General features: G+C 43.7%; 1 protein-coding gene across 2 annotated transcripts in view; it reads left to right on the top strand.

Moving 5' to 3' along the window:
- The window catches only part of LOC123515692 (putative neural-cadherin 2), a 48,514-nt gene that overhangs the window by 23,674 nt on the left and 7,001 nt on the right, over positions 1-17,839 (top strand). The window contains exons 2-12 of one of the 2 annotated variants that reach the window (XM_045274518.1): positions 3,870-4,023; positions 11,582-11,701; positions 11,927-12,042; positions 12,859-13,023; positions 14,629-14,766; positions 14,855-15,032; positions 15,159-15,392; positions 15,495-15,658; positions 15,890-16,045; positions 16,589-16,765; positions 17,139-17,327. In XM_045274518.1, coding sequence (XP_045130453.1) covers positions 3,975-4,023; positions 11,582-11,701; positions 11,927-12,042; positions 12,859-13,023; positions 14,629-14,766; positions 14,855-15,032; positions 15,159-15,392; positions 15,495-15,658; positions 15,890-16,045; positions 16,589-16,765; positions 17,139-17,327 — 1,686 coding nt within the window. In that variant the 5' untranslated portion in view covers positions 3,870-3,974. Of the gene's footprint in view, positions 1-3,869; positions 4,024-11,581; positions 11,702-11,926; positions 12,043-12,858; positions 13,024-14,628; positions 14,767-14,854; positions 15,033-15,158; positions 15,659-15,889; positions 16,046-16,588; positions 16,766-17,138; positions 17,328-17,839 lie in introns of both variants that reach the window. The other variant, XM_045274517.1, reaches the window with a different exon arrangement.

Below are 17,839 nucleotides of genomic sequence, written 5' to 3'. Positions count from 1 at the left end.
TAAAAAAAATTGGAGCTGCATTTTGGTACTTGAAAATTTTGACAGTAACACTGACACTACTCCACTTTGACATGATATCGATATTTCAGTGAAAATGATTTAGAACATCACTGCAAACAGAAACGGTCGCCATTGAGCACAGCGAAACAAGACAAGTATGGCGGTAATGTCAGACCATGAGGGAGGAGGGGGGGGCCCACCTTGGAGCGTGTTTCCGGAGCGGCCACTAGTGGGAATAGAACTCTAAAAGACTATTGGGCTATAAAGCCAAAAAGGCGTCATCGGTATAAAGTTGGGTTTTCCGATACTGCGGGAAATTTCAGTTGGCTGAGAAAGGCAAGGAACCGATATTTGATTTTCCACCTTTATATAAAAAATGCTAGAAAAAATGTGTCACCCTCATCCAGTCATCATTATCATTCCGTGTGTCAGTCATGCAAAGAAAAACGTCAATTATTTCCGGCACACGAGTTTAGTGTGACATGTTTCACAGTAAAACTTTTCTAAAACTCTGTGCCGAGTTTCGCTAGGCATAAATACTGATTTGCCACGCCATGAATAGTGAACATGGATGTCAAATTATAAATGTGCTCTCTCTCTCTCTCTCTCTCTCTCTCTCTCTCTCTCTCTCTCTCTCTCTCTCTCTCTCTCTCTCTCTCTCTCTCTCTCTCACACACACACACACACACACACACACACACACACACACATAATCTTGCAGACATGCTTTCTTTAAATATTCACTTAAAGTCTACCTCGAAAAATGGTATCCTTGTCTGTATTCCCCGTCCGCCCTCTCCGTGACAGTGAGGCGGGAGTTAAACCCCCGAAAGACCTATAGCTCCAGAACCTGAGGAGAGGACCTGCGGCAGAAGGCGACACTTCTCTTGGCTTCGTATTTTTTCAGAGGCAGCTGTCAGGAGTCTGCTGCATAAATTTTCTTCTCTAAATTCTCTCTGACTCTCTGACTTTCTCTCTCTCTCTCTCTCTCTCTCTCTCTCTCTCTCTCTCTCTCTCTCTCTCTCTCTCTCTCTCTCTCTCTCTCTCTCTCTCTCTCTCTCTCTCTCTCTCTCTCTCTCTCTCTCTCTCTCTCTCTCTCTCTCTCTCTCTCTCTCTCTCTCTCTCTCTCTCTCTCTCTCTCTGTATGTGTCGGCAACTCTCCAAAGGTGGACGACATCATGTTTCTGAATGTGGTACACACTGTCATTATTTAGTATGCATGAAGGGAAGGAGTCCGGTGTGTTTGAACCTACCACTGACACAAAAGTCTCGTTACACGTTAATGAAACCTGCGTGTGGCTCTCCTACCGTTGATGCCTGTATGACGCATATTGTCAAGACTATCTAAACACGAAAAAGTGACTGAGCACAGTACGGTTTCTGAACACGAGTAAGATGTCGTATGGTTTATTTTTCTTAGGGGTGCTTTTTAAAAGAAAATGCTCATACATCCACTGTCCATCAAGTACATATTCATTTCCACGTAAATTTAAAGAGTAAAAACAAATCATATAATGATACTACCACACATCCTACACCATTATCACCATACCTCGATGAATGTCACCGTGACACAACCTGATCACCACTTGCGGTGATGTGCTTATTGGACGAAAGGTGCCAGCAATCACCATAACCTTTCAGGCGTTGCAGTTGGGTAATATCGAAACACTAGTTGGATGTTACACCTGATAAATAACAAACAATGCACTGACAGATACTCGTATGTGTGAGTAAACATTCTTCGGATCTAAACAAAAGGGCTTTCAATCAAATCATGTCACTGTGAAGCTAGTGACAGGTGGCAAATAAACACGTTCATACTAACACATGAGACACAGAGGGAAGGTTCGGTAATGATTGGATGGCAGAGAGTGATATGAAGGGGGAGTGGAAGCAGCGGTGTGGTGTTGATGGGAAAAAGGAAGGAGGGGGAAAAGAAGGATGTGCACTAATTATATCCCCAACGCTATGGAATGGAATAGAGGCACGTAGTTAGAAGGCAAGGATCTCAGATGAGGTGGACCCTGAGAAGGTTTATGGAGCTAATTAAGTCACTCTGTTCTCTGTAACATAAGTTTTTTATTTATTTTTTTCTTTTGTTTTCTGACCGTTTTATTGTTGTTGTGGTAGACTGTCAATGTTTTCCTAAGTATATTAACAGTGGTGGGTCCATCGAATTCACCAGAAATTCCATGTAAGAAAATCCAGAGAAAAAAGAAAATGTAGTCTTTGTCCTCTCTTCCATATGCAGGCTGCTTCTTTCTTTTTTTTATCTTCCCTTCTCCGTTTTTTTTTTATTTTCCCATGACCATGCAGGAACACTCTCCCTCCCATCCAAGTATCCTCCACACACCAAGAGACAGTTTTGTATGCCAGTGTGAACACCGCAGCAGCTTGCACGTTGTGACCAAATGTTTCCTTTCCCACTGGCTGCACGTGGTGAGGTAAACGAGTAGTGCGAACACAGGCAAACATACATTGGCTGATTAAAGTCTTTGTTAAACTCCAGGACAAACTCTCCCCCCCCATGGACAAACTCTCTCTCTCTCTCTCTCTTGGTATCTAGATTTTTTTGTTCTCTAACTTAACGGTGTAATCTAAGGATAAATGGGTCAGGTGTTCTGGTGTTACGGCTGTGGTCTGCTGGGTTCTCTCTGTTCCCTGGCTGGGACGTAGGAGGTCGGTTATCTGAAGCTGAGAAAAATGGCTCAAGGCAAACACTGAGATAGGATCGTAAATTAAAACACATGAATTCAATTAGGGATCTCTTAACAAGGTGAAGGCACTAGGTTTTCTCGTAGGAAGGCAGCGTCGTAAAGAACAATAGTCGAGTAATTGGCAAGAAATACAAATGCTGAGAGAGAGAGAGAGAGAGAGAGAGAGAGAGAGAGAGAGAGAGAGAGAGAGAGAGAGAGAGAGAGAGAGAGAGAGAGAGAGAGAGAGAGAGAGAACATTTAAATCAAGAATGCATATAGACATTCTTGTGAAACAGAAACCACTCGACTCGTCTATTTTCATCTTATAACGCATTAATATTTACCGTTTTCTTAATGCAATGCTATTCAAATTCAAGTTTACATTCCAGTTTTGAATGTGACGTTCTATCAAGCATACACACATGCGCGCACACACACACACACACACACACACACACACACACACACACACACACACACACACACACACTATCTCTCTCTCTCTCTCTCTCTCTCTCTCTCTCTCTCTCTCTCTCTCTCTCTCTCTCTCTCAACGAACAGTACAACACTAATAGCACTTCGAGCGTGAAATATACAGGGAAGGGAAAATGAGATGGTTACGCCAGACGCCGGTGGTGAGGGCTGGAAGAGATGGGTTTACTGGAGAGTCGTCTTTCTTATAAACGATAACTTGCGAGACCCTTCAGGGGACAGGCTGAGGGAGGAGGGGAGGGAGGGAGTGGCGGCAAGGGCGAGTGATTGATGGCGGAGGCTTGAGGTGTGGGGACGGTGACTGGGAGGATCGGATTATGGGATGCAAGTGAAGAGGTTATGAGAGTGCAGAGAGGAGAGGAGAGGTGAGGGATGAGTTATGTGAGGCGTCGTGTGTCAAGTGTCGAGGTGATTTCTCGGAGCGTAAAACACATACATCTGGTTAAACGAATCAATGCAATCATTCATCCGTAAATTCCCTCAATTAAATATCCCAACAAAATATTTCACCTGCAAAATTTTCCCTCAGACTATTCGCCGCGTGACACATTGCGTTAAGTTCGGATTATATAGTGAACAGACCCGAGAATACTTCAAGAGAAATCTTCATGTAGGAATATTGGTATAGAAGATTTTCTCGGAAAGGATTTATAAAGATACCGTGCAACTATTTCACAGAATAGAGAAAGTAAAAAAAGAAACACATTTTGTCGGTGTAGCACGCCCGGTGCCGCCTAGACCGCCCGCGCCCTCAACTGTATACTACTTAACTCAGCTCTCACCATGGACCCCGCCAGGATACTGCAGATCATCACCAACAGCACCTGGATGGGTGAGTACTCTCTTGTAGTCTACTGATAACTCACTTCATTACAAACACGGACTTTTCTAGCATCAGCACTTCTTACGTTTAACTCAAGACTCACAAAAACACCTACCTTCACTTCACAGTATCTAGTCCCACGTCTTCTTAAACATACATTAACACACACTTGTTACTCGTCAACCAGTAGGTGCCAAATCACTAGTTCCAATATTTCAAGCCTGGGAGCGATTGTTTCGACTATACATACACACTCTTTACAAATCTTAATACACATAGCTTTCTTTTTCTTATCTTATGTTTTATCATAACTTTATATGCAGCACCTTTATTAAATACCAGTAAGTAAACGCTGTGAAAATGTTCCATCATGTTATATGGCTAAGGGAGGTCACTAATGCATCAGTCTATACATTATTACTATACTAACTGGCAACTTGTTGAGGTGGAGGAGCACACTTAATGATAGAAACTTGAGCTTTAAGGGTAAACTTCAGAGTAAATATGTGTGTGTGTGTGTGTGTGTGTGTGTGTGTGTGTGTGTGTGTGTGTGTGTGTGTGTGTGTGTGTGTGTGTGTGTGTGTGAAATCGTATTTTGTATCGTGAAGAGCCAATACCATTTCCCTTACTAAGGTTCCCTCGCCCTCGCCCAATTTAATGCTAATCACACGTTCTTTCCTCTCTTTCACCGTTTTACTGCATTCCATCCTTCCCTTCTCCGCTAACACATAACTAGAGTCACGAGGGCCACGACAGTCATTACCATGTCAATTACTGGCCCAAACCCGCTCCCCATAGATAAGGACTGCTATGTGTAGGCCACGTCTTGCAGTTATTTCGTTTTTTTTTTAGGAAAGGAGGAGGACAAAGCTATCACATAAGAAATAAAGTGAAGACAAGATTAAATAGAAGAATGTCGCCATGTTGTATTAAAAGTAGAATATAAATGCAGAAAGGATTTGGGAGCGCTAAGAAAAGTGCAAAAGAAAAGTGGAAACAAAGGGAAAGAGAAGGTGAGAAATTCTTGTGATATGTAAACAGTATTGATAAAAACTGTAAGAGGAAAAGAAGAAAGAATTGAAGAACAAAGAGCAGAGGAGGAAGAGGAGGAGGAGGAGGAGAAAAAGAGAATGAAAAATGAGGCAAAGTAGGACAAGAAATACTGCTCGAGAAAAGATGACGAATGGACAATAAATAAAAGGAGAACTAGAAGAATGACAAGTACACGGGAAGAACAAGAAGCAAGACGACGAGGAAGATTAATGAGAGGGGACGAAATACAAAGTAGGTGAGGAAACATAAAATATGTGATCGAGGAGCGAAAGGAAAACAGGAGAAAAAAATAAGAAAAGAAAAAGAATACATAACACGTATCCTTCCTTGAAAACACAAAGAAAACGCAACACTTGGCTTGAATCTCGGAGAATACAGAAGGAAATGTAAGAGGAAAGAAGATGAATACGATGCAGAATGAAGGATGAATGAATAACAACGTAGCTTTTACAATGAGACACAGATCTTTCACTTGTCTGAGAGTCCAGCAACGTCATCACAAGCATCAGAGACAAAGACAGAGACAGAGACAGGGAGAGAGAGAGAAAGAGAGTGGGGGGGGAGGACGTTGAAGAGGAAGCTATTACGACTTTCTAGCTTTAAATATTTTTCTTCCTGGCTTGATGTCGGACCAATTTACTGTCTGACATGTAAAATCCAACCTTCAGGCTCTTTCTCATCGCCAAATCTAACTTTCCAAAACGAATATTACAGTTTCCTCGAGTGTCGTTGCCCAGAGTGTTGATGTAATCGCCTAGTGAATTGTAAGCTTATAAATGGAAGAAAAAACGATATATGGGCCAATGAACACCTTTTTTATTGAGGCTCCAGCAAAGACTACGAAGTGAGAACGTGATAGAAGAGGGGTAATTCTCTGATGATGTGTGTATCTACCTATCTATCTGTTTTTATTTAATGATGTATTTATTTTAGTATTTATTTTTTGTCGACAGAGTTAAGGGTGTGAATGGAGTGTGTGTGTGTGTGTGTGTGTGTGTGTGTGTGTGTGTGTGTGTGTGTGTGTGTGTGTGTGTGTGTGCGTGTGCGTGTGCGTGTCAAGAGTACTGAACCTCAGAAAAAAAAAAAACTATAAAAAAACACTTATCTTCTCAGAGAGCCGAGACGCTAAGGACACGCGGACTGCCTGCAATGATGAGGGATGAAGGGATAAAGTTTTAACAGGAATGAAGCCAAGGGATAAAAGTTTGGAAGCCGGAGGTGCAGAGAAGCCAAGGAAGGCAGGGGAGGAAATAGTGCCTCTCTGTGAGGAGGAAGGAGCTGCACGGACAAATGAGGGAAGCTTGTTGATGGGAAGAATGAAGGAAACCATGAAAACGACTAAGAGAACGGAAATAAAAGAAAAATAGACGAATGGAAGGAATGAACGAAACCAAAAAACGACTAAGAGAAAGGAAATAAAATAAACATAGACGAATGGGAGGAATGAAGGAAACCAGGAAAACGACTAAGAGAAAAAGAATAAAAGGAAAATAGACTAATAGGAAGAATGAAGGAAACCAAAGAGAACGGAGAAAATAATGAAGACTAAGACAAAAAGGGGGAAGAAGAGGAATATAGATAAAAAGAAGATAATAAACGAAAAAAAAAAGGTGATGAAGTGTTTTAGATTAGGTTAAGTTTATTTTCAATCCTCTTGAAGAAAAAAAAAAAAAAATCGAGGCATGTAGACAAAGGAGGAGAAAAAGACTAAACCAATAAGGGAAGGATGCAGTGAAGTAAAATGGAGGTAAGGAAAAGTAATAACCCCAAAAGGAAAAGGAAAGAAAGGACTGTAGACAAAGGAGAGACAAGACAAGAGAAGGAAAGCTAATAATTCTTCGGTCATCATTATAAGGAAAACATCTTTTAACGTCAGGAACACCGCCAATAAATTCCCTTTGACGCAAATTATTTTACTGACCAAAAAAAACACGGGTATCTCTTTTCCAGCAGGAGAGATGAGGAAATACGGCTTTTCCTCACCAGTTGATATTGCCTCCATCGAGAGTCATGACAAGGACAGAGCATCAATTCCACTCAAGGTTTCGTCTCGCTTCCTGAAATTACCTGACTTGTGTACGTCTTTAAGTTGTCTTTCTTTTTAACACTGAGGAAAAAAAAATCTTGTCTGTCATTTTTGCTCCTTTGAGTTATTTATTTGCATCTCTCTCTCTCTCTCTCTCTCTCTCTCTCTCTCTCTCTCTCTCTCTCTCTCTCTCTCTCTCTCTCTTGGCACACACACGCGGCTAAAGCTTACTGGCGCAATATTCACCAGAACTAATCTTGTATTTTTTCTCCTTCCAAGTATTTATTGGAATAATTAACATCCTGCTGCCTCGTTACGTGCTGAGTAAACAGACAGAAATGTACAGACTTGTTTCATTTTTTGCCTCCGCCTGTTACAAGTTCTTCTCACTTAACTGTTTCTCAAGCGTGACGAGGCCAGTTTCAAAGAGTCGTTTTTCTCCCCAGCAAGGAAGCGCTGAACGTTGGATTAGAGGAAGGATTACAGGCATGAAGGCGTGTGTGTGTGTGTGTGTGTGTGTGTGTGTGTGTGTGTGTGTGTGTGTGAGGAAGGAAATGGAAAATAAGGCACAAAGAATTCTTTCTCTGTTTCTATCTGTATCTCTTTGTCTTTGCCTCTGTTTGTCTGTCTGTCTGTTTGTCTCTCTCTCTCTCTCTCTCTCTCTCTCTCTCTCTCTCTCTCTCTCTCTCTCTCTCTCTCTCCATTTTCCATCACGCTGCATTCTTCTTCGGGTTCAGCGGTCCCATGTAAGATGAAACGTCTTCTTCATGGCGGCGAGTGTCATCACTGGCCTCCTCACACACTCCGAGACAGTCTTTTCCCCTTTAGTGTCTTGGTATATTGTGGGAGTCTACCTTTTATTATTCTTAAAGGAACTCTGTCTCCTTTTCCTTGGCCATATAATACATATAAAGAACATGCTATTTCTTAGTTCATAATTCGTGTTTTCGTTTAAACAGTATATATTTTCTTTTCTTTGTCAAATAAAAAGTTCAATTTTTATTTAAATAGAAGTGAATATATTTTCTATCCATTTCCAGTTAATAGAATATATAATCTTTACACCTACAAGCAAAACAATGAATGGTTTAATGTAAAGGAGTAGTGATATTTCAGGTGGATTTTTATTGTTTGCGTTCTTAATCTCTAAAGCGATACGTTCTAATTATTGATTATGGCCTAGAAGCGCTCTGTTTTCTGGCCAACCTTGCACCCAGCACCACCATTTATCTTCATCTCTTTCCTTGCACTTCTCCCTGAGCTCTCATCTTCCCTCCACCGTTTTCCTTCAACACTTCTTATCTCGTCATAGCCTCGTAAATTTCCTCAGCGTTCCTACTTCCCTATCCATCTTCACGCAGCAGCAGATATACCACCAGCTCCACTTCCTCCTTCTACTCTTCCTTCTCCTCTTCCTCCTCCTACTCCACTTCTGTCTCTTTCTCTTCCCTGTCCTCCTTCTCCTCAGCTTTCCTTCCTCCCAGCGCCGTCAACACATCACTTCACTATCGTCCTTCGTCTTGCAACACGACCACTTTGTAGTCAGCCGTCGTCTTCACCACCCTCGCCGCTGCCACCATCACACAACACATCCACACTTGCCTCTCGTCTCAGGCACAGCCGATTCTCGCTTACGCTAAAGCTCCCCCATAGCAATCAAGTTTCTCATCTATTTCGTCTAAACCGCTCACGACTCTTGCCCATCATTCGTAAAGACTTCCACAGACCAATCCTTATCTGAACAACCTGAACACGTGAGTCCAGCGTGAGTTGGTAAAATGTCCTTTTCCACGGTGACTTTCCTCACACTTGCTATCAGGAAACTTGCCTCTCAACGTTTCAGATAAAAACTTGCTCTGACAAGGTATAGACCATAATAAAAGATTCCGGGAGCCTGCAGTGTGAAACAGACAGGCGCGACAGAGAAGCAAAAGGTTGTTTGAGCAATAAGCTCCTGCATGGCTGGGACGTGACAGTTAATAAAGGCACGCTTCAAAGTATAAATGATTAGTAGTTGATAGAGCAGACACAATTATGATATGCTTATGTCCTTTAACAAAACCAAAGTCATGTTCATTATTATCATCGTATTCGTCGTGGCTTTGATCGGCATTGCACTGTCTGGTGCACGTGACGATAGATCTGAAAGCGCTTTAGGATTAAGATATGTTGATAGGATCAAATCGGTCAGAATCGTAATATTGTAGTTTATGTTATGACACTAATACTGCCACGCCCGGTATTACTGTCCAAGGGAATGTTTAATACTGTTAACTGCTGGTGGCTAGTGCTGGCTGGGCGGAGGCCTGGAAGACTGGTGGGTCTGCAACCTGGAGCAGCTTGTCAATTAAGTACGGGCGGCCAATACGTGAAATTGCTCGACTTGCCGAGTGTGATGGTGGAGCGGCAGCCCTCCGTGGTCAGTAGCCAAACAATGTTGCCACAAGAGAGCGGGAGCGAGCCAGCTCAGTGAGAAGCCTGGATCATCCTGCAAGACCCTCTGTCTGCCACAAGCAATCTCATGCAATTACTCCTGGCCTGCATCGCTAGGCCCATCATATACAGCTTGATTAACTCTCAAGCAGCCAAGCAGCTGTGCCCTCTCAGGAATTAATCTACTTTTGGAATCCTGGACATAACAGATAGGAAATCAATGGGTCAATGTCTTGGACTAACAAACTATAGGCTTTAGTTACTTCAAGCGACGGACAAAGCAAAAAATATACCGATACAATAGCAATACACAAATCCAAGTCACAAATCCAAGAAATCATTACATTCCCTCCATCAGGAAGAATTCAACTTTTGGTCGCTGATTTAAAACACCTACTACAGAGCATTACTTGCCAATATTCAGACTAACACACCTGAAGACAGTGAACGAAGCATCTTGACCTTGCCATGTGACGATACACTCAGAAACTCTCACCATACAGCATTGCTCAAACAAACTCGAGCTATCATTTTTGAGTCCTCGGCTGAATACAGTCCTCACGTTTTTCAACATTCGCTTGTGGAATTTGAAAACGCTTACCCAGCGTGATCGCGCGGCGGTAATGGAATCGCTGATCATAAGCGTCTCCTCAGGCCAGTTCTCAGCCATGGCAACGATCTGAAATTTCTTTGACAATGTTACCAAGAGTGCATGTTTCTTGCCGATTGGTTCACTTCTGCTCTTTTCTGACTTTACTTTGAGTTTTGTAGGGAAGGAGAAAGATGATGAGCGTTCCTTGAAGTGGTCTTCATGTAAAGTCACACATATGAACGCAAAAAATACTATCAATAAGTAGTTACGTTTCTATAAACAATGCTATTTGGAGTGGAGCAAACAGAGGGCAGTCGCGGCTTTTCCAATGTTCTTGTCCTATTTTTATTACGGATTGGTATTCATTTAAGAGATATGAGAATAATTTGAAAAGAAAAGTTCTTTGATGTGCTATTTTTTACATACCGATATATTGCATAATGTCTGAGTAATATATCTACACTTTTGGTAAATTACGTAAACATATCTTTAAAAATTAGTGAAGGAGGAGGAGGAGGATGGCAGGAGAAAAGCTAAAGATTATACTGAAATTTATCGAGTTTCTCTCTGCTAGACGTGCTGATCTCTGAGAAAACGAGGGCGATATATTGAATTATGCTTGACAGTCAGTCAGCTCTCTCTTTGTGTCAGTGATTGCTGTATTGGCGCTCTGTTCGAAAGAGAGAGAGAGAGAGAGAGAGAGAGAGAGAGAGAGAGAGAGAGAGAGATTTCCTGTCAGTTAGTACGTCGTAGTCTGTAATTTTTTATTTGCCTTAACAGATTCTCCCTCATGGAATGCTAAAAACATCCCCATAGAGTAAGATTTCCCCCATATTAGGAAACGCTGCCTTAAATAATGTGGCAGTGATTTAAGTGGAGCCTAGAAATACCAGCATGAAGGGGCTTTCCATCTCCACTAAGATTACCCGGACAAAAACCTGACAGCATAAACTATTGCTCGAAACCGACGGAATCCAAGGAAATGGTTACTTAATGTGCGTGAGCGAGGGAGGGATGGGGAACATGGAGCCTCTCGTCGGTCTTACAATGGTGTCTGTTAATCCTCGGCTGTTTATTCAGGTCGAGACCAAGGCAGCTTTTCCACCACATTGAGAGAAGGCTAACGACCCCCATCAGTCGGACGAGCACTGTCTCTCTCTCTCTCTCTCTCTCTCTCTCTCTCTCTCTCTCTCTCTCTCTCTCTCTCTCTCTCTCTCTCTCTGGGCAGAGAAAGTAGAACGGAAATTTTGATGTCAGTGTTGTTGATGTTCCTATCTACGGTACGACGGATATCAGAGATCATTAGTGGGAATATTGAGCGTCATAAACACGTACGAAATCCTGTACTTGGGATTCAACAGAAAATAAGGGAATAGTAAGCCATGTCGCCTCGTAAAGGACAGTAACGTGTGCTTCGACCTATCTGTCCATGTAACTCTTTCTGTCTCCCCTCTTCCTCACAGTGACCAAGCTGGTGGGCAGCGACCCAGTGGAGTTCGAGCACTCGGAGTATGAGGTGACGGTTCCTGAGAACACCCGCGTTGACCACCTGCTGCGGCTGTCTGCCAAGGCACAGGCTTCAGGTGGGTTTCCTACTAAAATGTCTGTGAAAGCTGTTTCGTATCATATAAACTATAAATGTAAGCCACGGCAATAGGCCTTCATTTCAGCTTTTATTTTCACAAACGACAATATCTTTAGTAAACGATTCAGAAATCCTTGGACCTGTCAAAGATATACCACAGAGAGGATGTATTGACTATTCATATTGAAATAGACAAAATTAAAACTAACTGAATGACGTACAGGAGAGACCGTGCAGTACAGCATCAGCCGAGGCAACGAGGAGAGCTTGTTTCATCTGGACCCAACATCGGGAAGCTTGTCTCTCCTGCGGCCTCTTGATTACGAACTAAAGCAACAGGTGAGTGTCGACCAAGGATCACAGACACACAACTACGTAATCAAGTAATACTGGATGTGATGTGGATCAATACAGACAATACATACAAAGCAATCGCTGTTTTAGAAATGTTTTAATGAAAAAGAAACTATAATTACCCATAACACACTAATACTTTAACAAGATAACTGTTTATAATCAGGTAATTTTCCGTGTCTGTTACTGGATATTCAAGATACAATTCCCCGACAGTCTTCTATTGCTCAATTCGGCGTGTTTAGGGGAAAAGCAATACGCAGTTTTCTTTCCCTTGCACTGCTTTTATTGCACAAATGGAATGACACTTCGCCTTAAGAGAATAATATATTCAAATGAAGGGTGACGTCAAAATAGGATTTTCTTCCCCTCTGAATATAATAGTGTAATGCAGACAGGGCGAAGCAGCAAAGGGGAAGGAGTCGCTTACAGCAAACGATACCCTTAATGATGTAGGCGATTGATACAGAAGTGCTGTGTCATGGCTATTCGCTCTCTGATAATTATGCGGAGAGAGAGAGAGAGAGAGAGAGAGAGAGAGAGAGAGAGAGAGAGAGAGAGAGAGAGAGAGTAGCGTGAAGGGACTCGTCTATCACTTTCATGAAAATGGTCCCAAATAGCTTTATTAATTTACTTTTACCTAATGAATTCTTTCCCCGTAGTTCCGTAGTTCTGCACAATTGCTATGGATCTTCTCTCTCTCTCTCTCTCTCTCTCTCTCTCTCTCTCTCTCTCTCTCTAGAATACCCGAATAGCATAGCCGACACAAAGCCTTAACGTGGCGGATTCTCCCTCCATCAGTACGAGGTGGTGGTGGCGGCGGTGGCGGGTGAGGCGAGGAGTGAGGCACGTGTAGTAGTGAAGGTAGACGACCAAAACGATTACGCGCCGGTGTTCCTGAGGGCGCTGCACGAGACACAGATCACCGAGGAGGACAACAGACACCTGCCCAAAGTCATCCTGAAGGTAGGGACACATTCATTCCATACGTGCATTACAAGGTGTGTTATATTTTCATTCCAGGAGTTTGAAGGCCTCACACACACACACACACACACACACACACACACACACACAATGAATATGTCAAACCACAACAGTAGATCAAATTTTCAAGAAGATAATCAACCTAGAGCAGTAAAAAAAGCAGAAAACGACACTGAAATTTATAAGAATGGGCAGATAGCTTACCTGACACCACAATTTGATCTCACACACCTGACATTCTCCTCGCCGACCTCAACAAGACACCCGCCAAGGAGGAGTTCCTGCCGTCCAAGCACGGTATATATATTTGCTACTCTGCTATTAACTTCACATAAATGGGTCACTTTTCAGCGTTAACGCACAACTTTTTCTCGTGCAACCATTATAGTCAGTGTGATGGTGCTTGGTAAGACAAAGGAGTCCGCTCGTGAATACAATGGCCACTGACGTGTTGATTGGATGAGCGAAGTGAGTGGAAGCTGGAGAGAGAGAGAGAGAGAGAGAGAGAGAGAGAGAGAGAGAGAGAGAGAGAGAGAGAGAGAGAGAGAGAGAGAGAGAGAGAGAGCAATACATTTCTCCGTCACACTGAACGACTCTTTCTCCTGCTCCTCGTATCAGCAAGCCTTATGGAGCACCTCACCTCCACCATCTCGGCACCATCGCTCTACAATGTAAAAGATATTCGTGTCTGGTTAAAAAAAAAATAAGGTTGTTGCCATCCTGCACACTCGGTGGTACAAGTACTCAAGAATCCATTATCCAAAATAGCAGACATTTGCGTAATTTTTCAGTGAATAACATGACGAAAGCTTCAAATTTCCAAGGACAATTTCTTCTATTGGTGTCATTTCAAATTTATGTACGGTGCGAGCGATGTTCCCGTATTTAATTTCATATAATAATGTGTGAAAGGCTGCGTCGAGTGAGAAACAGCTGTTCACTTTGCTATTGGATTAAAGTACACTGCAATGGCAAAGGTTAATGCAGCTCAGGAGGAAAGAATATGCAATAAGCTTCCAACACGAGGTTCTGTATCTGCAATGCTGATCTCTATTACCAAACTGTGTAGCTCAGCATCACTCACTGGCAACACGGAGGTCCTCCTCGCCGTCAGACCATCCCCAACACAAACGATCTGAGTTAGTGCCTTAATTGCCCAGCTGTCAGCAAAATACTCACGCAGGCACTCACTGATATATGTCGATACCTATTTATACAGGGCAACTTAAATTAGATCCTCATTCAATATCTGCTTTTGTGGATACTAAATTCTGTCACCATAATCAAGGCAATATATCGCGACAGAGAAAGACATACGAGACATGAGTACCAACACTAATCTTAATTGAAGTCCACGTGACTGAACTTATCGCTTCTGAAGCATAATATATTCATTACAATACCAAACCCCGCCTCACTTCGAGATGTTATAATAATAAACAACAATAGAATACAATTATGTAAGTTTTTGTGCGCGCACGCACGCACGCACGCGCACACACACACACACACACACACACACACACACACACACACACACACACACACACACATACAGTTTCACACCTCTCTCTCCTCTCCTAGCACGTGACGGCGGTGGACGGGGACGCCGGTCGGTTCGGCAGGCTTGCCTACACCATCTCCGGGGATGGCATGTTCACCAACGGATCGCGGCCTTGCTTCTCCGTGGATGCCGCCTCGGGCACCGTGCTGCTCCTCAGGGTGAGCGTGTGTGTTCTCTCTCTCTCTCTCTCTCTCTCTGGCCGGTACACAGTAAATATATCCGCCTACACGTACCTCTCTCCCGCAGCCCCTGGACCGCGACCCTCCCCATGGCCGGCCTCAGTGGCGCCTGCGGGTGACGGCCACGGACGGAGAGCTAGAGGCGCACACCGACATCCGTGTTAACCTCAAGGACGCCAACGACAACGCGCCTTTCTTCCCTTCCCGAACCACCACCGCCACCGTCTCCGAGGACACGCCCCTCGGTAACCTGGACGCTGACCACTCATGCCTCGTGGACCAAACAATCATGAGTTTGTCACTGCCTATTCCACCGATCTTTATTACTGAAGAGAATATCAATGCTCTATATTGATAACGGTGCTCTGCAGGGTCGTCGGTGACGCGCGTGGTGGCCACGGACCACGACGACCCCCAGGAGGGAGACAACGCCAAGGTGACCTTCTCGCTGGAGAAGAACGCGATCGACGAGTCGAGCGGCCGTCCCATCTTCGCGATCGACAGCGAGCTGGGCGTCATCACCACGGCGCTGTGCTGCCTCGACCGGGAGAAGACCCAGCGCTACGTCATCCAGGTGGTGGCGACCGACGGCGGTGGCCTCAAGGGTGAGTGTGAGGGAAACACGTCCGTGTCACTCCTCTTCTTTTCTCTCTTCCCCTGCCGTCAACCTCGCTGCTCACCCCCTCCCCCCCTCACGCCTCCCCCAGGCACGGGAACGGTGGTGGTGGACGTGGACGACGTGAACGACGTGCCTCCGAGGTTCTCGCGTTCCGAGTGGACGCTGGACGTGTCTGAGAGCCTCGACCCCGACAACGTGCTGGCCACACTCACCGTCGTGGACCAGGACGTCACCAATGACTTCGCCTACAGGGTCAGGTCCAATGCATGCCAATACAACTTCCAATAAATCGTTCTCGTGATTATATGCTTTCAGTTCTGCAATGTTCCGTCCATTTTTTCTCTTAAGTACAATATTTCTGAACGTAGACGCCAGTACCAGTATTCCAAGCAGGGAGGAGTTTTATTTAGTAAGTACTTTCATAAATACACAAAAGAACTTGTCTTGTTTCGTGTGTTTCTGACATGCGAAGTGTTGGTACAGGTGGTGCCGGGCAGCGGGCAGGGCTGGCAAATGTTCCGCGTGGAGGCCGCGTCTGGATCCCTGCCCGGAGGAAACCTGAGGTCTGTGGAGTCACTCGATTACGAGAATCCTGACCACCGACAGAGCTTCCACTTCAGGGTTCAGGTGACAGACATGGTGAGTGTGTGTGTGTGTGTGTGTGTGTGTGTGTGCCCGCGTGCCCGCGCCCTCGCCTAGATTTAAGCATGTATGTGATTATTATAATATAGACTTCAAACTTCTCCCATCAACAAAGCAAGTACAACGCAAACAACGCTTCATTCATAACTGCAGAATAAAACGAAATGAAATTGAATCAACACCTTTGTTAGCAGCGGGTCGGCTCATGAGAAATCCATTATACGGTGAACTATGACCAGCAATGCATCTTGTCACGCTGAACCTTGCCGCTAGATATTGCCCGGCGCGACACTATTAAACGTACCCCACTCATTTCATCCGTCACCGAATTTCATCACACATGTGAGTCGCTTGTCCTTTGCTAAGAAGTATCAGTTTCTGACGCCGGTGATGGATGAAGTGTTAATTAAGGAAGGAGAAGAATAGCTGCGCAGATGGTGATGAAAATTCTTATCTTTTTCAACGAACTACTATTACTACTACTACTACTACTACTACTACTACTACTACTTCTACGCACTTGATCAACAACACTCACAGGGGACAGCTGGATGGGAGCGGAGCGAACACGTGGCGGAAACTTTGGTGAAGCTGAGTCTGGTTGACGAGAACGACAACGACCCAGTGTTTAGTGAGGAAAGCATCCACCTGACGCTCCCAGAGGACACCCCGCGTGGCTCCCTCCTCGCTTCCTTCGCAGCCCTCGATCCGGATGCTGTAGGTCATAATTTAATCATCATCAGTTATTCTGAATGTGCTAAATATTGGAAAGATTTTTTGAGACTAATATTCTGGAAATACACATTCAGGAAAAACTGAAGAGCGATGTTACACGAAAGGAATGGTAAAAGTATAATATTCGGAAAGTTTTCTCAAATGTAAAAAAAAAAAGAAAAAAAAATGGTGATTTCCATGTCTAACCTTTTACCATTCTATCTATAAATTAATGTATGTAAATATATTTTTGTCTGAAAGTAGGATGACTGATATTCGTACACATATACTTAGACAAACATTGGTCATAAGACGAAGGACACCAGTGAACTGTGGGCCCTATACCCGCTAAAGCCCGAACAACATCTATGTGTAGGGTGGAGATGGTCGTGTCCGGTATGAGGTGAATCTGTCAAGTGACCCAGATCGCCTCTTTGACGTGGACGGGACAGGGGCGGTGCACTTGGCAGGTGAACTGGACAGGGAGGCCTCGGATCTGCACACAGTGTTGGTGTTGGCAGTGGACGAAGGGGAGCTGCCGAGAACTGCCACCGCCACGCTGGCTGTGAGTAGTCTGCCAGAGGACCCTTATTGATTTCCGTCTGTATTTTACCAGGCGAGGCAAGGTGAATTGTAGTCCATGTATAACGAAATTACTATAGTGGCTGATACATATATCAGCAAAACAATATACATGAATACCTATATTGAAAAAAAGTTTTTCCGATTAGCTGCCATAAAATTCATAAATAGAGGATAATTGTTTTCCTTTTCTTCTTTTTGTAGGAATGTACTTAAAATATCATTATAAGTTTTATGTGGTTTGCAGTACAACCCCCTAAAACTATTGGTTTTCAAGGGACCCAAACATACTAAAATTGCTAGTATAGAAAATGGATAGTTTTAAAGACACACTAAAGAAATATCAATGATAAAATAGTTACTGACCACGTACAGTCGATTGTCACTACTGCTCCATAGATTCAGCTGGGACCAATTTCACAGCAGAAGATTGTATATTACATCATATTAATAAAGAATCCTTAATATTTAAGGTAAGTGTTTTCAAAATCTTAA

Source organism: Portunus trituberculatus, chromosome 39 (genome assembly GCF_017591435.1).
Source record: "Portunus trituberculatus isolate SZX2019 chromosome 39, ASM1759143v1, whole genome shotgun sequence".
NCBI classification, from domain to species: domain Eukaryota; kingdom Metazoa; phylum Arthropoda; class Malacostraca; order Decapoda; family Portunidae; genus Portunus; species Portunus trituberculatus.
This window is presented reverse-complemented; position numbering and strand designations above follow the sequence as displayed.